Raw genomic sequence first — 24,633 nt, 5'->3', positions numbered from 1 at the left:
CCTACCCCTGCTTTTCTGTTCTCCACAGTACTTACCATCCTCTGACCTCCAGCAGAGTTTATTTCATTATAACTGCTTGTGGTCTGTCCCCCCTGCTTGCTCCCCACCCTCCTCCGCTGCCAGGACAATGTAAACTCTAGAGGGCAAGGAATTTGTCTGTTTTGTCTGCTGTGCTATTCTGGCACACAAGACAGTGCACAGAACATAGTAGGGACTCAGGAAATATACATTCTTTTTAGGGCCATGCCAGGGGCATATGGAAGTTCCCAGGCTAGGAGTCGAATCGGAGCTGCAGCTGCCAGCCTATGCCACAGCCACAGCCACACTGCATCCAAGTAGCATCTGCGACCTATACTGCAGCTGTGGCAACACTGGATCCTTAACCTGCTTAGTGAGCCCAAATCCTCACAGACACTGTTTGGGGTTCTTATCCTGCTGAGCCACAACAGGAACTCCAAGAAATATTTGTTGACTGAAGTAACCTCAGTCTCCCAGGATCAACCAGCTGCTGGAATAGGCTCTGGGTACCAACTGGAGATCTGCCAGGAACCACTAGCCAGGGGAACCACAGGCAGAGATTGTCCTCATTCTGTGAAATTCCATCTCTCCTAGGAATCCCAAGCTCCGCCCCCTCCCCATTCTGTGAAATTCCATCTCTCCTAGGAATCCCAAGCTCCGCCCCCCTTTTGCAGCCGAGGTCCTAATCTTGTCACAGAAAAGGGAAAAGGACTTGGCCTCAGGCTCAGATTCTTGTTATGCACAAATTCACGGATGTTATAAAATTTACAGGCCTAAGGTGAAAATGCAGGGGGAATCTCAGTTTGTGCTGCCAGGTCATTCCCTTTCTTTTGATTTTTGGACTTCAAGGGCAGGGGCGTCTGTGCTAAGAATGATTTCTCAGACTATGGTTATTCTGGTCCTCTTAAAAGTTTTTAGTCCAGAGAAATTGTATTTTTATACTTAAAAACTTTGGGATTGATCACTACACTTTGGTAAATCAAATCTCTTGTATTCTTCTGGATACATTTGCATTTTCAGATCTGCTTTTTCTTCATTGCCAACTGTTTTTCAGTTGATAGAGACACTTGATATTCAACATGAAGTTGCTACATTCTCTGTGGTATGTAAATCAGCCCTTGAATAGGCCAATGGGACTCGCTATTTAAAGGAATTTTTGGCACAACCAAAAGCCCTTTTGTGCTGCAAATAGCCACCATTATTTAAAACAGTTGTGCTGGCATATTTGCTTTTTGGGGTGTATTTTCTTGAAGCAAGGCACCCCTCTCCTTAGTAGGGTGGGGAACTTGGCGACTGATATTGTGAATGGTGCTGGCAGGGTCTGGGGTCCCACTTTCCTTTCCTGGGCAGACTCTGCCCTCTCTGGGGCACTGATCTTGTCAATTAAATGGACTGGCACAACTGAGTATACCAATCTTTTGGTTCCTGGAGAGTAAGATCTCCTCCCCTCACCAGCCAGCTCCAGGGAGGAAATTAGAAGCTGGTGACCAGCAGGGGGCGCTGTGGGGCTGCTAATTTGGGAGCTTCCTGTACCAACCACGGGAAGCCTTTGAAAGGCCCGCAAATCAATTCCCACTTTTCTCCCAGATCATCATGATTTCTTTCAGAAGTATATTTGCCTCCTTTTTTTTGGCCGGTACAAAATAGAAATGCAGAGGACCCGAACTTGCTGAGCTGGCTCATGCTCACAGCCACTGCCCCTAAGTCCAAGTTCAAGAGAATGTGGCTGAAGGTGGTCAGGCTGATAGGGGGCAAGGATGGGAATGGAGCTGGAAGGTTAGCTACAAGGTGGGCCCTGGCTCTGCTGGGAAGTTGACCAAGGGGATGTTGCAAGCCACTGGCCAGGCGTGGCTTGCGAAGGATCCCAGCACTGAATGGCTGCCTGGCCCTAGGACACCTCAGTGGGCTGGTCCTTAAAGCTTTGCAGGAAGCTGATCCCCCTGTGGGCAGCACTAGCCTGGAGACCAATTGTCTTAAATCTCAGTTCTGCTGGGGGTTTCTAAGTATAGGATTTACTAAGCTTTTTTTTTTTTTTTTTTTTTTTGAGGTTGGGATACATATGGGACATTGAAAAATATTAGCGGAGGGAGAAAGGGCAGCATTGGAAGACAATAGCCATTTGGGCCCCTTTCACCCTCTCCCCAAGAGTACTGCTGCTTATTAGGTATCCATCTACAGAAACATCACACACACACATACTCATGCGTACTTGGCAATGCTTCAGTGACAGGTTCACAGATGAAAGAATAATCTGCTAATGTCTGGCATTGAATGGGAAAAAAAGCTAATGTTCATTCTTCAGTGAAAAGACTAAAACTTGTGGTGAGCAATTTGAGTTAATAAGGTTCATACATTCAGCAAATTTGTAGTGAGTGTCAGGTACTGTTCCAGGCACTAGTGAGAGAGTGACAGAAGAAGATAACAAAGGGCCAAATTCTCATTAAGAAGCAACTTAAGATGTCCTAGGGGGCTGGTGATGTGGATGAAGGGTAGTGATGAGTTGAGAATTGTGGGCTAAGAGACCAGCAGATAAGGATGGTCAGGGAGGCCTCTCTGGTGATTTGACATTTGAGCAGAGATCTGAAAACTGAGAAGGAACGGCATGAAAAGATCTGGAAGAAGAGTGTTTCTGAAAGGGGGAGCAGCATGTGCAAAGGCCCTGAGGTAGGAAAAAGGGTGGCATGTTCCAGGAAGGGAAAGAAGGCTGTAGTGTTTGGAGAGGGGCTAACACAGGGGCAGGTGGTACAGAAGGAGATCAGAGAGCTGGGCAGGGGCCAGATCATCAGGGTCTCATCATGACCTTTCATGGCAAGGAGTTCAGAGGTTTCCTAAGTCCAGTGGGAAGTCTTTGGAAGCTGTGACACTGTGGAAGGATAGGCTTCCATGTACGTTCCTTTTTTTTTTTTTTTTGGCTGCGCCTATGGCATGCAGAAGTTCCTGGGCTGGGGATCAAACCTGCACCACAGCAGTGACCGGAGCTGCTGCAGTGACAATGCCCATTCCTTAACCTGCTGAGCCATAAGAGAACTCCCATCCATTTATGTTCTTAAAAGATCAGTTTGGTTGCTATTTGGAAAATGGATCTTTGAGAGAAAAGCCAAAAAACATGGAAATGCATTAGGTGTCTCTTGCAGCTACCAGACCACAGGTGACTACGGCTTTGCTTAAGACAGAGGTTATATCTGAGATGTAGTGGATAGTTGGATGGACCGTGAGAGGGGAGAGAGGAAGTAAGGAGAATACTTGGGATTTGGGATTAAGCCAAATGTTGATGTCCTCTGTTGACAAGGGGAAGGCTGGAGAGAAGCAATTTTTTTTTCTTTTTTTTTGCTTTTTAGGGTCACATCCACAGCATATGGAAGTTCCCAAGCTAGGGGTTGAATCGGAGCTGTAGCTGGATCGGAGAAGCATCTGGGACCTACACCACAGCTCATGGCAATGCCAGATCCTTAACCCACTGAGCAAGGCAGGGATTGAATCTAGTATCCTCATGGATACTAGTCGGGTTTGTTTCCACTGAGCCACAGTGGGAACTCCCTGGAGAGAAGCAATTTTATCAGAGGGGAGCTGGAACTCAAGAGTTCTCCCATCAAGAACTCTCTGTCATAATGTCCCATCTTTCTACGTGATACCCAGTGCTGAGGGCCCCTTCAGCATCTCCAGCATCCTATTCTCTCTTCCTAGGCAGCCCCCCTCCATCCACTAGCCTATCTAAAGTCTATCCTGGGTTTTCCCTCCTCCTACTGACTTCTAGGACTTAAGATTCATGCCCCTCCCATTAGAGCTCCATTATACTCTTTTTTTTGTATTGTTTGCTAATTGGCATATGCAGAAAATTTATTTCCTGGCCAGGCAGTAACTGTGGTTTCTTTTCTCTTTAGAGTTGCAAGGATCACCCTCTAAAGGCGGGTGACTTCCTTTTAAGCACTTTGCTTACAATTAAGAGTCTCCTGTGTCTGAATCATGGTATCTTGCTATGGCCTCTTGGCTCAAACAGGCTGACTTTGGCCTTGGACAAGGGAAAATGGGAGAGAGGGTCATGTTTTTTTCACTTAATTGTCCTTAAAAACAGAAACAAAAATAAAAAAACCAGGAATTCCTATTGTGGTGCTGTGGCGTAAGGATCCAGTGTTGTCTCTGTGGTAAGGCAGGTTTGACTCCCAGCCTGGCGCAGTGGGTTAAGGATCTGGTGTTGCCATAGCTGTGGCATAGGTCACAGCTGTGACTTGGATTCAGTCCCTAGACCGGGAACTTCTATATGCCATGGGTTCAGCCAAAAAATTATGAAGCTGAAATGGTAGTAAGGTGCTGCTATGGAGTATGCTTTTAAAGAGTTAAACACCTAGATGCAATTTGATCCTTTTGTGCTCATCTATGACTGATTTTAATACTGTCTTTTTGTTCCTAACTTATTTGAAATGTCCTCTTGTAAGTCATTTGGCATAAAGTCAGTTGCCCTTTGTGGAGGTGGCTGGGGGGTTATTCTAAGTCTTGGGATCAATTAGCATTCAAACATTTGCAAATTATCTTGCTTTTTATGTATAATGGCTTGGGGAGTAATTTTTGTGATCTGGTCTTTTAGTTTGTCACTGAAAAGAAATTTCCAGTAGATTCTTAGTCCCTTCTCTTCCAATGCTACTGAAATTGTATTTTTCCACAGGATGGAAACAGGAAGTAAGCATATTTCAAAGAGAGAGTCCCTCGAGATAAATCAGGAGTTTGGGATTGAAAATATGCACTACTATATATATAAAACAGGTAAACAACAAGGACCTACTACATAGCACAGGGAACTCAACATCTGGTGATAATCTGTAATGGAAAAGAATCTGAAAAAGGATATATATATATATAGTTTAATAGCTTTGCTGTATACTTGAAACTAATACAATATTGTAAGTTAACTTTGCCTCCATACAAAAATTAACTATTATGTCAGAGTTCCCTCTGTGGTGCAGTGGGTTAAAAGACTGACTGCAGTGGCTCAGGTCACTGTGGAGGTTCTGATTCAATCCCTGGCCTGGTGCAGTGGGTTAAGGATCCTGGCCTGGGAACTTCTATATGCCTTGAGTGCAGCCATAAAAAAAAAACCAAACCAACTCTTATGTAGGAGATCTAATAATCCAAAAAAATCCAAAATGAAACAGAGTCCCTCTCTATGTCAAAGATCATTATTTTGTATTTAACTAATTATTCAAATGGATTAATTTCCCAATCCATTTCTTTCTTTTCTTTTTCTCTTTTTTGTCTTTTTGTTTTTTCTAGGGCCGCACCCACAGCATATGGAGGTTCCCAGGCTAGGGGTCTAATCAGCGCTGTAGCTGCCAGCCTACACCACAGTCACAGCAACGCCAGATCTGAGCCGCATCTGTGACCTACACCGCAACTCACGGCAACGCTGGATCCTTAACCCAATGAGCGAGGCCAGGGATCAAACCCGAAACCTCATGGTTCCTAGTCAGATTCGTTAACCCCTGAGCCACGATGGGAACTCCTCCCAATCCATTTCTAATTTTTCTTTTGGCTGCGCCTGAGGCATGTGGAAGTTCCTGTGCCTGGGATTGAACCTGTGCCACAGCAGCAACCTGACTTACAATAGTGACAATGCCAGATCCTTTACCTGCTGCGCCACAGTCCATTTCTTCAGTGTTTGGGGATCTGGGGGAGAACACAGAGCCTTGGGGCTCCATCCTGTGGACCACTTTATCAAAGGTTTTACGTCCATGTAGAAAGCACACACCCTAGACTTGCTGGTGCATGGAGCTGCGCTAGATAAGGAATAGTAACGGGAATGCAGACTATGCCAGTTGGTCTGTGTGCATTGTCTTTAGTACTCACAGCAGCCTTACACTTACAAGGCTGTAGAGGTATCGCCATTTGACATATTGACTTTGAAGTCAGAGAACTGAGTCTGTGTTACCTGGAAAAGGTCACTTGCATTTTCTAAGTGTCATTTTTCATATTTAAAATGTGGAATGTGGATGATAATAGCCCCTACTGCCTGGGCTGGTCAGAACTGTGGGAGATTCTGTACAGAGAGGACTCAAAACAATACGTGGAACACAGGCAGTACTAGATAAATGTTGGCAATCTTTCCAGCCACTGCTCTCATTTTAGGTAAGGAGACAGGGGTTCAGAGGACCCAAGGGACTTGCTCAAGGTCACACAGCTGGTACATGGTAGTGCTGGGGTCAGAACCCTGGGCTGTCCAGCTCGAGAGCCCACGTTCTGTACTTAACAGGCAAAGGGTCAAGATCTCAAGAGATCTTCATGGGCTGTAATTGCAAAGTACGGAAGATTCCATTCAACAGGGATCAAGGCAAAGACTTTCATTACTGCTGAAAATTTGACTTCTATAAGTAGAGGGATGCAGAAACCTGGGCTGATCATTCTGAAAAAGATCTGAAGTCCAAGAGTAGCAAGGACGTAAGCTTAATGGGAGAGCTGCACGGCTGTCAGGACAATGCCTGCAATTTTGGGCCACATCAGTGTGTCCCGTCCGGATTGGGGATGGTAATAATAGCCTCAGCACACTTGGCAAGGATCACAGGACTGCCACTGCACTGTGAGCAGGTCTAAGAATGACATTTCCAGCGGGACACAGTGTGTCCTTAGCAAAAGGACTGGGAAGCCAGGTCTCAGGAAGAACAGTTGGAAGGAATGGGGGTGGGGTGGGTGGGGTGGGAGAGGTTGGTCCCTGTCCTTGGCTACTGGCAGCTCTCTCATTTGGAAGAACTTGACTTTGTCCCGGGTGTTACTGGAGAGTGTAATTTAGGACCAAAAGGAAGTGCTCAGAAGACATGCTTTGGTTCTAAGCAATAGTAAGACAATTTCTAACAATTAGGACCTCATTACACAGAGAGGGCTGTTTTATAGATGAATAAACCTCCCATCATCCCCAAGGGATTTCAGAAGAGCCTGGGCAGCCATTTATCAGGATGCAGAGAAGAATTATCCACAAGGAGGAAATGTCCGGACTAAATGATCGCTAAGACGAACATGACAATGAACATGAGCAATTTGACAAGGGCGTAGTCTCAATGGAAAATTCCTCATAAAACCCTTCTCTTTCCCCTTTCCATAAGGATCACCACCATTGACTTTTTTCATCCCGGCAGGCTGGAGCTTGGCCAAAAAAGCAGGAAACAAGGTGCTACAAGCAGTAAGGGGTTCTTGAGGAGCCTTAGAGGCCAGTTCTTGGGGTCAACAAGGGCTCCTTCCTTAGTAGGTGGCATCTGGAGGACAGGTGAGTAACTCAGGGGGATCAAGGTGTTCCTACCTGGATTTAGGACTCTGAAGATTTTGACGGCTGAGGAGTCGAGCGGCCGAGACCCGCTTTTTGTGGACATTGGAGAGACCTGCGGGGAGAAAAACCAGTCTTCCTGAGATGTAGTTAGACAGCTGTCAGTAGAAAGTCTCCAGTTTCTCCTGACCTGCTCTCCCACTGTCCCCTGGACTATTGGGAAGAAATCAAAGAGCCAAGGCAGGCACTGGAATGGGTGGTCGTCGACATCGCAGAAACGGAAAGCAGGTCTGGTTGAATCTGGTTCAAATGAGGAGGTTCAGGGTGACAGGCCCCACTGCTGGAAAGCACATGTGCTTCCAAGCACATGTTTTGGCCATCCTGGGGCAGCAACCGCGTGTTGATCTGGGGAGAACTGCACTAAAGGGAGACCACAGCGTGGAAGCCCGCCTTCTTCAAGGACCTTTTGGAGGTGAGAGGTCCTGTCTTCCCTTTCCCCACACTGTCACACCTGTCTTCCTCAGGGTGGGTGGGTGGTGAGAGGTACCTTGGGTCAGTTCTGGAGCTTCGGCCACATAGCTGAGGCGGAACTTGTTCCTCTTCCAGCTGCGGTCATTGCTGATGAGGGAGTTGTTCGCCTTCTCAATGTTGACGTCGTCTCCCACGCAGAACACATCACAGGCTGCCTGTGGCGCACATGGGGCTTTTGGTGACCTCTTTCAGCTAAGAAGGCTCCTCCCAACAGCTCCAAGTCCTGGGCATATATCCATCCATCCAACTACCCATTAACCCATCCACCCACTCATCCACTCATCCTCCATCCATCCATCCCTCTACCTATACATCCATTCTCTCATCTACCCACCCATCCATCCATGCATCCTTCTATCCACCTACTCATCCATCCATCCCTTCACCTACACACCTATTCTCCTACGCACCTACTCATCCACCCATCCTTCTGCCCTACCAATCCATCCATCCCTCCTTCCCTCCATCCATCCACCCATCCTCCCTCCATCCATCTATGTCTCCACTTATACACTTATTCTCCCATGCACCTACTCCTCCACCCATCCTCCCTCCCGTCATTCCATCCCCTCCTCCTTCCCTCCATCCATCCCTCCATCCATCCATCCTCCTTCCCTTCATCCATCCCTCCTCCCTCCCTCCTCCCTTCCTTCCCTCCCGCCTTGTATCCATTCATCCACCCACACGCTCACCCACCCTTCTCTCTATCCATCTATCCACTCATCCATCAATCCATCCTATATTTTTTGAGTGCCTTTGATATGCCAGACATACCACATTTACTGTTACCTTGGGACTTAGCTTTTATTTAATATGTAACTCTATTATGGCCTTTGTTCCTAAAACAAACTTGTGCAGAGACTTAACATTAAATAAGAAACTAAACACCTTAGAATTTCCTTTTTTTTTTCTCTAAAGACTTGAAAATTATATTAAAGGCAGAATATCTTGAATGTTTGGATACCTGCATGTAAATTTTTACTTATTTATTTATTTTGGGTCAAGTTCCTAAGATTTGCAAATTTAGTGATTCTAAGAATCATTGTTTAGGATTCAGGTTTTTGGAGGAAAAAAACCATGGATAATTCCAAAGGTTTTCAAAGGTAGTTGTATGTTTGTTTTTAGTATTTTGGGGCCTCATGCCAAGTTGAAAATAATTCAAATGCTTGTTAACTGATAAACAGATAAACAAAATACAGTATATCCACAAAATGGAATATTATTTGGGTTATACAAAAGAATGAGGTACTGATATATACTATAATGTGGGTGAACCAGGAAAGCACTAGGCTGAGTGAAATAAGTCGGTTCCAGAAGACCATGTGTTATGATTCCATTCATATGAAATGTCCAGAATAGGCAAATCTATGTAGCCAGAATGTAGATTTAGCGATTGACAGGGCTGAGAGTGGGCTGGGGGAACTGGGGGTATGAGAGCTTAAAGGGTATGACACCTTCTGATAGGCCCTGCTTCTGGGATGCTCAGAGTTGACTGATTGAAGTCAAGAACCATGCTGTTATCTTGAGGGATAAAAAAACCAAGTTACCTTGACTCTCTTTGCCTGGGAAAAAATGCAGGTGCAAGTGTATCAGCACAGCCTCCTCACACAGAGATCCTTATTATTTTTGGGCCATGTCCACAGCATGTGGAGGTTCCTGGGCCAGGAATCGAACCTGAGCCACAGCAGTGACAATGCCTGAACATCTAGGCCATCAGAGAACTCCTCACACAGACATCTGTATAGCTTGGAGGCCCCAGTTTCCCCTCTTGTTCTCTTTGTCAGGAAAAACGGTGTCAAGTGCATGACAGAAGGTTGTACAGTCCCCTCTCTCCTGGGGCTGCTGACAGGAAGGCATTCCAGGGCCAAGAAAGGAGCAGGTAAAGGTGGTCCACATTCACTGCTTTTTTGTTTTCCTCAGGATGGCCAACTGCATCCTGCCCCTCATGCACATAGAAGACCATTATGTATTTATTTTCCTGGGGTCTCATATCTGGAAAAGCGCTGTCCAATGGATTTGTTCTATCATGGTGGAAATATCTGGGAGTTCCTGTTGTGGCTCAGTGGGTTAAGAACCCAACTAGTATCCATTAGGATGCAAGTTCAGTCCCTGGCCTCGCTTAGTGGGTTAAGGATCTGGCATTACCATGAGCTGTGGTGTGGGTTACAGATGCAGCTCAGATCTGGCGTTGCTGCGGCTATAGAGTAGGCTGGCAGCTGCAGCTCTTTTTTGACCCCTAGCCTGGGAAACTCCATATGTCACAGGTGTGGCTCTAAAAAGAAAAAGAAAAAAAAAAAAGAGAAACATTTGTGCTGTCTAATATGGTAACCATGAACCACCAGGGGCTATTGGGCACATGACCTGTGGCTAGTGCAGCTGAGGAGTGGAATTTTAAATTGTACTTAATTTATATATAGCTGGATAAATGTCATTCACAAGATTGGGCAATCACCACAACTCTCCAGTTTCAGAATATTTTCATCAGCCCAGAAGAAACCCTATACCCATAAACAGTCACATTTCCCACTCTTCCAAGCCCCTGGCAACCACTAGTCTACTTTCTATCTCTATGGATTTGCCTATTCTGGACACTTCATGTAAATACACTCATTTTACGTCTGGCTTCTTTCATTTAACACAGGTTTTCAAGATTCATCATTATCGTAGTAGGTGTTAGCACTTCATTCCTTCTTATGGCCAAGTAACATTCCCTGGTTTAGACACACTGTTTATTCATCCATGGTGTTTAAAGTCGATTAGTTTACATTTCAATTTAAATAGCCACATGTGGCTAGGAACTACTGTGTCATTGAAGATTGAGCACAAAGAGGAATAAGATTGTCAAAGTAGACACATTGGAGAGATCTGAGATCCAGCCCAAGGCATGGCCCCCTGGTTTGGTTAACCAGCTCTACTTTTTTTGTTGTTGTTTACTTGTCTACGAAATGTGAGTGAGAGATGGAGTCCTTCCAGCCCTGAAATTCCAGGACTCTATAATTTTTAATAGACCAACTCCTTCTCCCTAACGCAGGAGGTTGGGTTCTGGGTGGAAAAATGCGTGTCTTAAGACCACCCCAAACTCAGTTGGTAGATGCAAACTATGACGTTTAGAATGGATAAGCAAGAGGTCCTGCTGTACAGCACAGGGAACTATATCCAGTCTGTTGGGATAGACCGTGATGGAAAATAATACGAGAAAAAGAATGTATATATACGTATGACAGGGTCACTTTGCTGTACAGCAGAAATTGACACAACACTGTAAATCAACTATACCCTAATAGAAATAAAAAGTAAAGTGAAAAAAGACCACTCAAACTCATCTGAGTTGTGTAAAGCTGTCTCCTAGCTGGATACATGAGAGAACTACCAAGGATTTTCTCAAGTTTTTTCTATTTCATGGTTTGGGTTCTCTGTCTTTGGGGATCCTTGGGGGCATGACTTCTCCCCCTGGGTCTCTGAGATCTGGGGAGAGAGTTACCTTGAAGACTTTCTTGGCCCAGGTCCGGAAAGCCTCCTCCTGTCCACAGAGCTCGTCCCCCTCCCTCATCTTTAGGATCCTCTCTCCCCCTAGCTCTTCCAGGAGGGTGTCCACGGCGTGTCCAAAGGCGCAGAAGTGAGGGTATGCCCGGGAGCCAAGGCCGAACACAGAGAACCTGCCAAGACAACAGAAGGTCCATGCTAGGGGACTGGGGAGGCACTGGGGGTATCTGGTGTTATGAACTGTTATATGCCCCCCCCCCCCAATTCATATGTTGAAGCCCTGGCCCCCAGTGTGACTGTGCCTGGAGATGGGGCCTTCAAGGAGGTAACTAAAATCAAATGAGGTCCTAAGGATGGGGCCCTAATCCAATAGGATGGGTGTCCTTATAAGAAGAGGGAGAGGAGTTCCAGCTGTGGTTCAGTGGGTTAAGAACCTGACTAGTATCTATGAGGATGTGGGTGTGATCCCGGGCCTCTCTCAGTGGTTAAGGATCTGGCATTGCCATGAGCTGTGGTGTAGGTCACAGATATGAGGCTTGGATCCTGTGTGGCTGAGGCTGTGGTGTAGGCTGGCAGCTGCAGCTCTGATTTGACCCCTAGCCTGGGAACTTCCACTAAAATGAAAAAAAAAAAAAAAAAAAAAAGGAGAGAGAAAGGAAAAGGCAGAGACAGCCGAGCACCAGAGAGCTCTCTTTTTCTCTCCTGTCACCATGTGCTCACAGAGGAAAGGCTATGTGAGGACACAGAAGAAGGTGGTCCTCTGTAAGCCAGGAAGAGAGGCCTCACCAGACACCAATCCTACTGGCACTCTGATCTTGGACTTGTAGCCTCCAGAACCAAGAGAAAATAAATAAATTTCTGATGTTGAAGCCACACATCTGGTGGTATTCTGTTATGGCTGCCCAAGCAGATGAAGACATCCGGTATCTCCAGAAAGGTGGTGTTTAGCCCATGGTGGTCAGACTACCCCAAGCCCATCTGGGTAAGGCCAACTTCTTTTCGTCTTTTTAAGGCTACCCTCACAGCACATGGAAGTTCCCAGGCAAGGGATGGAATCGAAGCTGCAGCTGCCAGCCTATACCATAGCCATAGCAATGCAGGATCTGAGCTGCATCTGTGACCTACACCACAGCTCATGGCAACACTGGATCCTTAACCCAATGAGCGAGGCCAGAGACCCAACCCGCATCCTCATGGGTACTAGTTGGGTTCATAACCTGCTGAGCCACAACAGGAACTCTCTGGGTAAGGCCGTCTTTAAGCCTGGGAGCCCCCAGCCTTGATTTCCCTTCCTCTGGTCTCTGCTAGGTACTACTGTCATCAGGAGAAAAGTCCCAGTTGGTCCTAAGAAGGATGAGCTGGGGATAGTGGTGATTCAGAACCATTGACTGTTTCTTGTGTGCCCCTTTCTATGCTGGACTAATTGGGGGAAATAAGTCTATGTTGTTGGAAGACTTGAATCCTACTGATGATACCACTAGATATCACAAAGATAATGAAATGATACCACAAAGATAATGAAAACTCTAGCATAGCAGGTCTTGGGGACCTGAATTAGAGAGGGCTTGTCATGAACACATCCAGTGCTGGTGTCTAAACAGGTTTAGTTAAGAGACTGAAAGATTTCTAAAATGCAGGCCCCACCTCTTGCAATGTCTGTGAACTTGATTTGTTTCACAAACCCTCTTGGCATAGATACCCCCAAGAACATGCTGGTGTTTGAATCAATTGGGGTCAGGTTAATGGAGATTTTGAAGTTAATGATTCTGAAGTATGGGTGGTGGAGGGCTGTACTCCAGGTGGCACCACAGTCCTGAAGAGACTTTATGTCACACCTCCAGGACTTGGCCCTAGCTGTGGGTCTTGACCTCACTGGGACCGAATGGACAGGTTTACAGGTGGGTCATGGACACCCCAGCTTGCTTCTTTCCCAGGGTGGAGGGTTCTATGGTCGACTGTCATTTCAGACAAGCTGAGGAGTAGAGCTGTTGAATCTGTCCCATACAGGGTCTGGCTCTGTCCCTGAATCTCTTTTTGAGAATAATAGAACCAAGACAGTGGAAAGGAAAAAAAAAAAGGGAGTTCTCGTCATGGCTCAGTGGTTAAGGAATCCGACCAGGAACCATGAGGATATGAGCTTGATCCCTGGCCTCGCTCAGTGGGTTAAGGATCTGGTGTTGCTGTGAGCTGTGGTGTAGGTTGCAGATGCTGTGTCGCAGATGCTGTGTCGGATCCTGTGTTGCTGTGGCTCTGGCGTAGGCCAGCGGCTACAGCTCTGATTAGACTCCTAGCCTGGGAACCTCCATATGCCATGGGTGCAGCCCTAGAAAAGACAAAAAGACAAAAAAAAAGATGGTGAAAGACTGTGATGGAGGAGGAGGGTAGGAGGTGGGGCAAGGTGGGAAGGGATTCTCTGTTGCTGGAGAATGACCTTGAGATTTGGTCCAGAGGTGTCAGAAGTCAAGTGAAAGGTAACAGGTTAATATCCCCTCCTTTCCAAATCCACCTTCGTGTTTCCTCATCTCATTCTCCTCTTCTCTCCTGCCCTCCTTTCCCAGGGCTTCCAGAGCTTCTCCAAGGGGAGGATGTGGGATTAGGTAGCCTGTTTCCCCATTGCTCCTTCCTTGGATTCCCCACCTTTTCCGTGTAGGGCAGTAGCCTAACAGGTAGAGAGAGCTGGTGGCCAGGTGTGGACTGACTTGAAGGAGCTGAGGGCAGCACTTCTGCCCCCAGCCACCCCTCTTAGTCCAACACTGTGATGGTCATGGCTTGTAATTCATTGCTTCCCAAACCTCCAATATTTTTTATGTTTGAGACAGCTGCCACACCTCACTACCACCAGTACTGTTATTTACTCAATGGTGCTGTTTCATTTGCTTTTAATTTGCACTCACTATCTATTCAGACCCACTGGTGTTCACCAAGAGGTGGTCCAGGTGATTAATTCATGCACCTGAAGACCTGAGTCACGGTCACTTCCTAGACTCACATGTCCACCACCATCTTCACCTGATGATTTCAAAATTCCTATTTGTAAGCTTCCAAACCAGAAGTTGGCAAACTTATACACAGGGCCAGACAGTAAATACTTTCAGGCTTGTAGGCCAAGAAGGAAAACCAAAGCTATTATGCAGATACTCATATAACAAGAAAGAAAACAAATTCCTCCATGTTCTGGAATCAAATTAAAATATAATAATAATAATAATGGTTACTGAGTACATCTTTTTTTCTCTCTTTTTTTTCCTTTTTCTTTTTACAGCTGCACCTGCAACATATGGAAGTTCCCAGGCTAGGCGTCAGATTGGAGCTGTAGCTGCCGACCTACACCACAGCCATCGCAACACCTGATCTGAGCCACATCTGAGACCTACACCATAGCTCATGGCAATGCTGGATCTCTAACCCACTGAGTGAGGTCAGGGATTGAACCCGCATCTCGTGAAGACAATGTCAGTTTCTTAACTCACTGAGCCACAAATGGGAACTCCCTGAATACATTTTTTTAAAGTTATATATGTCTGCTAATGAAAAAAATGAATTATTTTTGGGGGGAATATAGCATTTTGCTTAATTAGGGTTCAAAGGTGATATTTTTCATCATCGAATGAGTTGCAAATGTTCATCTGTAAAAACTATTCTGAGCTCATGGAATGTACAAAAATATATGATGGCCAAGCTGGATTTGGCCTCTGGGCTGTAGTTTGCCAAGCCCTGCTCTAAGCCATGATGGATTTAATAAGCAAAGAATGGGTCTGACCATTAAACCATGGATGTTTCAATGTCAAACCAAAGAAAATGAACTGATGTCAAAACCCATAGACTGTACCACACCAAGAGAGAACCCTGATGTAAACTATGGACCCTGGGTGACAATGACATGTCAATGTAGCTTCACTGATTATATAAATGTGGTGGGGAGTGTTGATAGTGGAGGAGTCTGCTTGTGTGATTGTGTTGAGGGTGGGCAGGGAGTCTCTGGGAAGTCTCTGTGCCTTGCACTCAATTTTGCTGTGAACCTAAAACTGCTTTTAAAAAGTAAAGTCTATTAAAAAGTTTACTGGAGTTCCCTCTGTGGCACAGTGGGTTAAGGAACTGGCGTAGGTCACAGCTGCAGCTCAGATTCAATCCCTGGCCTGGGGAACTTCCATATGCTGTGGGTGTGGCCCCCCATAAAAGTGTACTGATGGACATAACACTTCCATATTTAGGAACTCTGTGATCTGTATCATCTGTGAAGCATTGCCCTGAGCAGGTGTGAAGCTTCAATTAGTGAAAGGTCTAAGAGATTCATGACCAGGCCTGATCACTCTGCTTACATCAGCCTCATCTTGACCAATATCTGCGAAACCAAGGGTTTGACATTCAGTTTTCTTTCTTCCCAAATCCCAATTAAACTGAATACACAACCATTGAAATACAAAATATCTGTCCATGAATTATCTAAAATGCTCTCGTGTGAATGCTCACCTCACATTTGCCAGGGGCCCGGCGCTCTCAAAGTTGTCTCTGAGGTCTGGCCCATCCCCTGATGATTTGCGGGAGTCGGAGTATGAGGAAACACTATTGAATCGCACCTTGTAGCTCCTGCCAAGATGAAAGAGAGTTTGTGAGCGCTGGCTGGGAGACCCCTCCTGGGGTCAACACTAAGGTGGATGACTAATTAGTCCTGGTTCTAGAATCTTCCCCACAGTACACCTTCTAGATGCCTTGTCTAGAATGTATCAACTCACCTCGCCCCCAACCCCTGACAATGACAGCTGGCCATGTGCATTGGATGTTACCTGCACTGAAAAGGTTTTGGACCACACCTGACTCAGGAAGAACAGACTACTTCTTAACCCATCAGACTGTGTTTCCTTGCTTGCCCAATTTTAGTGAGTACAGGCATCATTCCAGGATCTTGTTAAGGTACAGATCCTGGCTCAGGAGTCCAGGGTGGGGCCTACTAGTCTGTGTTTCTAACAAGCTCCCAGGAGATGCTGATGCTGCTGGTCCCCACACCTCACACTGCATGGCCAGGAACTACACTTGTGCTGTCCACTGGAGTGGCCATTGGCTGTGTGTGGCTCTTTAAAATTACATTCATTCCAGTCCCACCCAATGAAACATTCTGTTCCCCACCTGCACTAGCCCACGTCAAGTGCTCAACAGCCAGGTGTGGCTAGTGGCTGCTGTACAGGACAGCACAGATAAAGAATATTTATACCCTCATAGAAAGGTTTGCCGGATGGTGCAGGACCACCTGGTCAACATTCTCTTTTTTTCTGTCTGTCTTTCTTTCTTTCTTTTTTTTTTTTTTTGTCTTTTGTGTTTTCAAGGCCGCCCCTGTGGCATATGGAGGTTCCCAGGCTAGGGGTCTAATTGGAGCTATAGCTGCCGGCCTACACCACAGCCACAGCAACGCCAGATCTCAGATCTCACACAGCAGTGGCAATGCTGGATCCTTAACCCATTGCACTGGGTCAGGGATCAAACCCTTGTCTCCATAGTGACCCGAGCTGCTGCTGTGGGATTCTTAATCCATTGTGCCACAACGGGAACATGCCCCCCCCCCCCACTTTATTTCTATCTTTAAAAATTGAAGTGTAGTTGTTGTACAATATTATATGTTACAACTATGGTGAGTCTAGTGATTCACAATTTTTAAAGGTTATACTCCATTTATAGTTATTATACAGTATTGACTATAGTCCCTGTGTTATACAATATAACATTGTAGCTTATTTTATACATAGCTTTTTTTTTTTTTTTTTGTCTTTTTAGGGCAGAACCTGTAGCATACGGAGGTTCCCAGGCCAGGGGTCGAATCGGAGCTGTAGCTGCCAGCCTATACCACAGCCACAGCAACACCAGATCTGAGCCACATCTGTGACCTACACCACAGCTCACAGCAACACCAGATAGTTAACCCACTGAGTGAGGCCAGGGATTGAACCTGCATCCTCAGGGATACGAGTCACATTCGTTTCTGCTGAGCCACATGAGAACTCCTATACATAGCATTTTGTATCTCTTACTCTCCTACCCCTACATCACCCCTCCCCCTCCCCTTTCCCCACTGGTAACCACTGCTACATTCTCTTTCAATATAGTTTTGGTCTTGAGACATTTCAAGGGTCTCTCACATTTCAGGTAAACATGAAAAATGTTCAGCACTGACACATAGCCTGAAAAAGAGATTGGATTTCTCTTGAAGTTGTTTTGAAGGGGAAGAAAGATGTTATTGGGACTCAAACCTCAGCATCAGAGGCTCATGAGCCTTGAAATTTTAAATCTCAACAAATACAAAAATAAAGACAAATACAAAAATGGTTTCCCACTTTTCCTCCAAAAGTGGTAAGTTTTGTTCTCAGATAAGATAAAAACAAAGCAAAACAAAAACAAATCTCCAAGACCAAAAATACCTTGAACAAGCCCCCAAACAAAAAACCAAAAAACCATAAAACCTTCGAATCACAAACCAAAACACAGAAACTCAACACACACACACACACACACACACACACACACACACACACAGGCACACACACACATCTGAGTGGCAAAAGACAAAAAAAGAAATTGCGCATTCTGGCAGCAGGGTTTCTAAGCTGGATGTTCTTCAAAGTTTTCGCTCCAGCATCAGGAAAGTTCTAAATATATGTAAGTGTATTTTCTGCCCTAAAATAGTCTCACATTGAGTCACTTCTCCAAATAAGTCCTGCAACATATCAGGGGGTGGCTGTGTTGTTGGTGTGGGAGGGATGGTTGATGGTTGTGGGGTAAAAATAACAGCACATGTATTTGTATGAGGCTCGAGGTTTTTCCAAATGCATTCCTCTTTGTTATGATCCTTTGATCCCTGCAACACATCCCAGAGGTGGTTGCAGCAGAGTTTCTCCCCGTTTGACGGATGAGAAAGACGGAGGCTCAGAGAGGTCAAGCAACTTGCGTAAGGTTATTCAGCGTGCTACTGGCAGAGCCTGGGTTAGAACTTCGGTCTCCGTGAGACCTAGATGTGGCTTTGGATGCTGTAGCATTGAGCATGCGCACACACAACTGCATTGTCATGCACGCATGCGCACACGTGCGCTCATCCACGCACGCTCGCACGCAGGGCATAGAAGTGCATGCATGTGCGAGCACACGCACAACACATGACACACACACACTCTACCTGTGCTGGCTGTCACGAGCTGCAGCCAGACCGCGCAGTTCTGTGTAACCTCGGGCGAGGGAAGGCCCTTTACGGGGAAAGAAACGCAAGGGTTCCGGGTACCTAGAGGGGAGAATGGATGGTGCCCTATCTTTCCCTGGAGGAGGGGTGAGGGGGACCTGCTGGAGGCCACCAGGATGTGCTGGGAAGGAGAGAGGCAGGGAGAGGGAGGACAAGATGCTTGCATTGAGCAGAGAAGGAGGGCTGACCACAGGGGACTCAAGCTGTCCCCTGGATGTGGAAGGCACGCAAGTTTGGCAACATGTGTTTGGCTGAAAGAAAACCAGGAGGGACTTTCTGCAGAGCACAGCCTCGAACACCAGCCAGTGCTGGCATCTACTCCATGGTGTTGGTCTCATAAAAAGACAGATCCCTATGCATGTGCCGCATGTTCTCGACTTTGGGGGGATTTCGGGTTAATTTTGGTTATGAGTATTTGTCACCTTATGAAATATCTTGGGAACCTAATCCCATGTTAGAGACAGTTTCACCAGGAACATCTTTTGACCCCAGGCATTTTTCACCTATGAAGTATCTTATCTTTTGAAGTTAACCTTCATGCTAGTGGAGGTAACTGCACTGTGAGTATCAGAGGGAAAAGTTCTAGGGAAAGAAGCTTGCTGATTCTGAATGCAGGTTTCCAAAGGGAAATAAGAACTACTATTTGCATAGTGCTCAACTTTTCATAGGACCCTGACATCTACTTTCTAATTTGATTTTTACAAATTAGAAAGTTCAGGCAGGTATAATAAAAGAGGCACAGGCTTGTGAAGTGACCAAAGACTAAAATATCCACCCCAGCGGACCACAGTCACCCATTGGCTAAAATCGATCACAGACTGCAGGTTAGAAAACCATTCAGAACTCAGATGTGAACTCCAGAGGCCAAAAGACAATTTTTGGTTACCCCTACAGGGTGTCATGTGACAGTGGCAGGTCATTCACTTACTTCCTTTCCTCGTGCACAGAGTTGGGGTGCCTCATTTCCATCAAAGCGCAGCCAAACTTCTAAAGGTTGAAAAAGATGAGCAAAATGTGAGGCATGTGTGATTAAATCTGCAACAGGGTTGGGCATTGAGAGTCTGGGGTTTTGACTTGACACCCTGGAGGCCAGGGTGTCAGAGGCTTGGGCTGGGCAGCATTGCTGCAGGTGCATGTGGAAGAGGGCTGTTTCTAAAGGGCCATAGGTATGGACTCCCCTCGCCCCACCACCACCCCCAGCACATAAAGCCCTTTCTGGATTTCTATAAAAATATTGTCCCCACTTCTTGCATCTGGAGCAGGGACCACCAAGCTCTTGATTGGAGCATCCATTCTGAGGGAGTAGCCCACTCAGGGGACAACATTTTTATTAGGGATTAGCTGGTCACTGGACAACTATAGACTGAGGACTAGAAATTGTCCAATCTTGGCAGAACTTGGAGCCAAACTGAGGTCATTGGCTTTGAGGCTCTGAGAGGGTTGGCTACTGAATTGCAGGTGTAACTGCTGCCCCTCCTTCTTCCTGTTAATGGAAACTCATGCTAGAACAGGTGAAAGCTCAGCTCACCTCCCCGTTCTCAGGGGGGTCTCCATTGCCAAAGGTGCTGGTAACCACTAGGACCAGAGTTTCATGTTCCAGGTGTACGATGTCATATTCTTCCATGGACATCACCTGGGTGGGAAAATGATGGGGGGAGAGGAAAGAAGAAGGTAATTAGGAGAGAGAAGGGGTAGGAAAGAACAAAGTGATGGGGAAAGAGAAGTGAGAGGGAAAAAGATGAGTCATCTTTTTTTATTTTTATTTTTTGGCCACGCCCATGGCATGTGGAAGTTCCAGGGCCAGCGCCATGGCAGTGACTCAAGCTGCTGCAATGACAATGCTGGATCCTTAACCCACTGAGCCACAGGAGAACTCCCAAAGAGAAATCATCTTGAGCTATCCCCTTTGGAAGGAGATCAAAAGGTTCTGGGTACCACTGTATCAGTGTGCTCAGATGGGTAGAACGAAAAGCTTGTTGGCATCATGGGACCTTTCTGTGGTCACTGTGGCCTGAAGGACCACAGAGAGTCTGGGGCAATGGGTTGGCACTAGAGACAAATCCTGATTGGGGCCCTTGGGCTTCTTACAACCAACTGATGCTGGAATCTTCTTGACCATCCTTAGGCTGGGACTGACCCAGCTGGATCTGACCATTGTCTGCTCAGCTTCCCCTCTTAGAAAAAATGGTTTTATTATAGTTGATCGACAGTGTTCTGTCCATTTCTGCTGTATAGCAAAGTGACCGAGTTTATACACACACACACACACACATTCTTTTTCTCATATTATTTTCCATCATGTTCCATCACAAGTGATTGGATATAGTTCCCTGTGCTGTACAGCAGAATCAGATCAGGGATGAACACATCTGTGATACCCACCTTAGGGAAAGATTGTTTTGCCCTGTATCTTAGCATTATTTGAGCAACATTTCTCAGAGTAGGTTCCTGTGATGCTCCTGGAAAATAAGTGAGCCCTAAGCAGACGTATTTGGGAAACATTTATATTCTCTCCTCTCCTCTTTTGGAGATGATAACACATACTTATGGATTAAAGGCTCTGATAATTCCTGCAGTGAAGAAACCCACTGGACTGTACTAAATGCAGAGCTTCCCAAACTAACTCCAGAAGTGTTTCTCATAAAAATTTCTACCATTTTTCTCTAGAGATGGGGGTTGTGATCACTGGTCTCGTGGCGGGTTCACAGGGAGAGAAGCATCACAAGCCCCTGAAAGAGGCAAATGGGCATGAGTGTGCTGATGGGCATCTCCAGATGTGCTTTCACCAATTCTCAAAGGGTTCTTTTCTGCTGGATCTCCTCTTTCCCCTCCCCACCTTTATTTACCATGAGGGGCTGGACAGCTGGCACTGCCCCCTACCCACCTTGGCATCAAAGGCATGTTTGAAGATCTCACACAAGGTTTTGGCATAAGCCTGTGATTTGCCCGTCTCTGTGGCATAAAGGATGGTAGCCTTGACCCTCTTGGCCATAGCCTGTCCCATCAGCTTGGCTGAGAACTTGACGGCTCTGGGGAGAGAGGATGGAGAAGAAAATGGGTAACGTAGAAAGGAGGGAGGATGCCAGGCTGAGACCTTTCAGGTGAGAACCATGATCCATGAAATATAACAGGGTGGGATTTACTCTCATAATCCTTGATGGCCTCAGAGACCCTCTGAGTGCGAATTTAGTGCCATATTGATCCCCTTATTAAGTCCCTCTGGAACAACTAGTTATGAGCTAACATGGTTGGTTTTGTTAGTCTGTTGATTGATTGATCCCAGTCTTGAGAATCTTGGTGGTTTGCCAAGCATTGCCCCAGAAGATGATCATTCATTCATTCACTCATTTGTTCATTCATCAAGTGTTTGTTGAGTGCCTACGTGTTGGGCATTGTTACAGAAGCGGAAAAACAGAGAAATAGCTGTCATGGAACTTACATTTGTGTGTGTGTGTATAAGATAGAGAGAGAGAGAGAGAGGGAGGGAGATAAGGGGAGGGGAGGAAGGAGGAGGAAGGGAGAGACAGAGAGAGGGAGAGAGAGAGAGATGGAGGGAGGGGAATGAATCACTAGTAAATCACCAGGTATTGAGCTAGAAGGGATTTTAGAGGTTTATAAATCCCCAAAGGAAGGACCAGGTTTCGTTTAGTCAGCCCTGCACATCCAGTGTCTTGTAGAGCCTGATACTTACTAGGCACTAAATGCACATCTATCAAAAGAAGGAATAAATTTCAAACATGCTGCTACAGCCAAAGCCCCGGGAGTAAAATGTCAAGTCAGAGCTCTTTCTGGTTAAATGGAGAATTCAGAACCAGTTCTTTCCTTCCCATCTCTGAGGGCATGGGGGTGGCAGATGGGCCAGAGCTCAGGGGTGCCCAGTCTCACCTTCCCAGTGAGAACCCCTGATCTCACTAGGAATCTCAGTGTAGACAAATTGCTAATTACCCCCACCTGGGGATTATTGGTGGTAAATTCATCATTTTTTTTTAGAATCAGGGAAACCACCCACACTGCTGGAGCACTTGGAGGTAAAGGGGAGATACACAAAAGAATACAAGGTGCCTGGAGGGTTCCCTTTGAATGACTGGAGCATAAAAAAGCATCTATAATTAACTCCCATTGTTTCCACCCCAAACTTAATAGTGCAATTAATGCTTTAGATTTCTCCCACCCTTCCTCCCTCGGAGACAGTTGAACTGAACTGAAGCCAGAGGCTGCTGTTCCTGAGAATATTTGTGATGCTTTTGTTAGGGAATGGATGGCTGCTGATGTGTTCTCGCTTGGCTGGAAGACAAAGTTGGGTGGACGGAGGAGAGAGGGGAGGGAGGGAGAGCAGGGAGAGAGCCTGCGGACCACATTAGCAGAGCCAGGACCTAGGTTTCAGTCTCTGTCAAGACCCACCAGTGTTTCACTTCTGGGGTCAATGGCATGGATGGCACCTGTTGAGAACAGAGAGTTCTGGACCCAAGTGGCAGAGGAAAGTGAGTAAGCAGCTTAGAGCATATTAGCTCTTCTGCAAAAAGTTAGCTTCAAAGAGCAGGTCTCTGCTGAGTGGGTCAGGGAATTCTCTATCTTTAGACAGAGGCTGGCATCCCCATTAAACCATCTCAGTCAGCTCCATCCCACCTGCCAGCTGGTTCCCTGGCTGGCCACGGGTTCTTCAGGACAATTACTCTTCAGTGGCCTTGGTTCATAACCTTCTTCCCTCCTTCCTTTTCTCAGTGAAGTCTTACTTCATTCTTCAGCTCAATTGCCCTTTTTGACCTCCCAAACTCAGTGCCATGAATTGTTCGTTAATGGTAGATGTGGGCTCCATGAGGCAGGACCACGTTTTCTGGCTCATCAGGACATCCCTGGAGCCTAGCAGTGTCTGGTACCAAGTAGGCACTCTGTGTCCATTTGTTGGATGAATGAATGAATGAGTGAGTGAGTGAGTGAAATGAAAATTCAGCCCTAGATGAGAGTACGCTTTAGACAGCGGTGTGCTGGAGCCAGATCATCCCAGCTCTTCCCTATTCTGGTTCAGTGACTTCCTGCTGGGAGCTTGATATTGGCCATAGTGGGCGTATTTACACCACAGAAATTGGCAAATGTTTCAAATCTATTATTACTATGGCCATCATTATTACTAGGAGAGCTGGTTTGTCAACACAGCACTGCCTCCAGAACAAGAATTTAGGAAACGGGGGTGAGGAAAGTGACATTGGGAAGGCGAAGAGTCATGGCAATGTTTACTTCCCAGACGCTGATGCAAAGAAAGCACAAAGAGATTGGAAAAAAAAAAACAGAGAAATCCTATCACACAAGAGGTCAGAGGGACAGGTATGTTCCCAGCCTCCTTTTCTGGAGTTCTCTGAATTTGGAGGCCCATCCATCCCCCAATCCCAACCAACTTTAGGAGACGTACTCTGCCAGCTTCTTGAAGCCGATGGCTCGCCGTTTTGTGGGGGTCCCGTTGGTGCCTTTCCAGACGTGGGTGTTCCAGGGGTCAGGCTGGGAAGAGAGGACTACGGTCACCACAGTGAGGGTCCCCAGCTCCTCTTGGGAGATGCTCAGGACTCTCTGGAGGCTTGTGGCCACCCGGCTGTGCCCGACCCTTAGCCCCTGAAGGGAGTGATTCTGCCCGTGGTGACCACAGGGCACAGAGTGGCTGGTCTAGCCTCCCTGCACTGTCCTGCTAGACCTTCCCACTCAGCCCTCAGACCCTCTCAAGCGCTCCTTGTGACCCCTGACCACTCATTTCATCTGCATTCATCTTTCAGCCCAAGCTGGGCAGTCCAATATAGTGGCCACACTGGAGCATCTGAAAGGCAAGTTCAAGTTGAGATGCGCTCTAAGTATAACATGCACGTGGGATATTGAAGACTTAGCACGAGAAAGGTGGCGGGGGGCAGGACCTGGTATTCAAAGGAGGGGGTAAGCCGGTAGTTGAGCATCTCCTGGTGGAAGACAGGGGTGATGCTGCCGGACATGGGGGGCACGATCCACACCCAGTCGGCAGGGCAGCCGCCCCGGCAGCGGTACTCATTCTCCATGTGCTTAATGAAGGACTCGGTGGCAGAGTGGTGGTCCACGATGGTCACTTTGTCACTCTGGGGGAGGACAGGGAACAAGGAGTCAGGAGGTAAGAGAAGGTGGG

General features: G+C 46.5%; 1 protein-coding gene across 2 annotated transcripts in view; it reads right to left on the bottom strand.

The window, feature by feature from the left end:
• NOS1 (nitric oxide synthase 1) overlaps positions 1 to 24,633 on the bottom strand; it is a 93,466-nt gene that overhangs the window by 17,528 nt on the left and 51,305 nt on the right. Inside the window, exons 11-20 of one of the 2 annotated variants that reach the window (XM_047761856.1) lie at positions 24,392 to 24,586; positions 23,902 to 23,987; positions 21,379 to 21,523; positions 20,023 to 20,127; positions 19,423 to 19,481; positions 18,435 to 18,536; positions 15,746 to 15,862; positions 11,274 to 11,448; positions 7,809 to 7,947; positions 7,298 to 7,376 (exon numbers count right to left, since the gene is read on the bottom strand). In XM_047761856.1, coding sequence (XP_047617812.1) covers positions 7,298 to 7,376; positions 7,809 to 7,947; positions 11,274 to 11,448; positions 15,746 to 15,862; positions 18,435 to 18,536; positions 19,423 to 19,481; positions 20,023 to 20,127; positions 21,379 to 21,523; positions 23,902 to 23,987; positions 24,392 to 24,586 — 1,202 coding nt within the window. The remainder of the gene's footprint in view (positions 1 to 7,297; positions 7,377 to 7,808; positions 7,948 to 11,273; positions 11,449 to 15,745; positions 15,863 to 18,434; positions 18,537 to 19,422; positions 19,482 to 20,022; positions 20,128 to 21,378; positions 21,524 to 23,901; positions 23,988 to 24,391; positions 24,587 to 24,633) is intronic. The other variant, XM_047761855.1, reaches the window with a different exon arrangement.

This window comes from Phacochoerus africanus, chromosome 15, assembly GCF_016906955.1.
Source record: "Phacochoerus africanus isolate WHEZ1 chromosome 15, ROS_Pafr_v1, whole genome shotgun sequence".
NCBI classification, from domain to species: Eukaryota; Metazoa; Chordata; class Mammalia; order Artiodactyla; family Suidae; genus Phacochoerus; species Phacochoerus africanus.
Note: the sequence above shows the minus strand (reverse complement) of the source record. Positions and strands in the feature narration are given on the sequence as shown.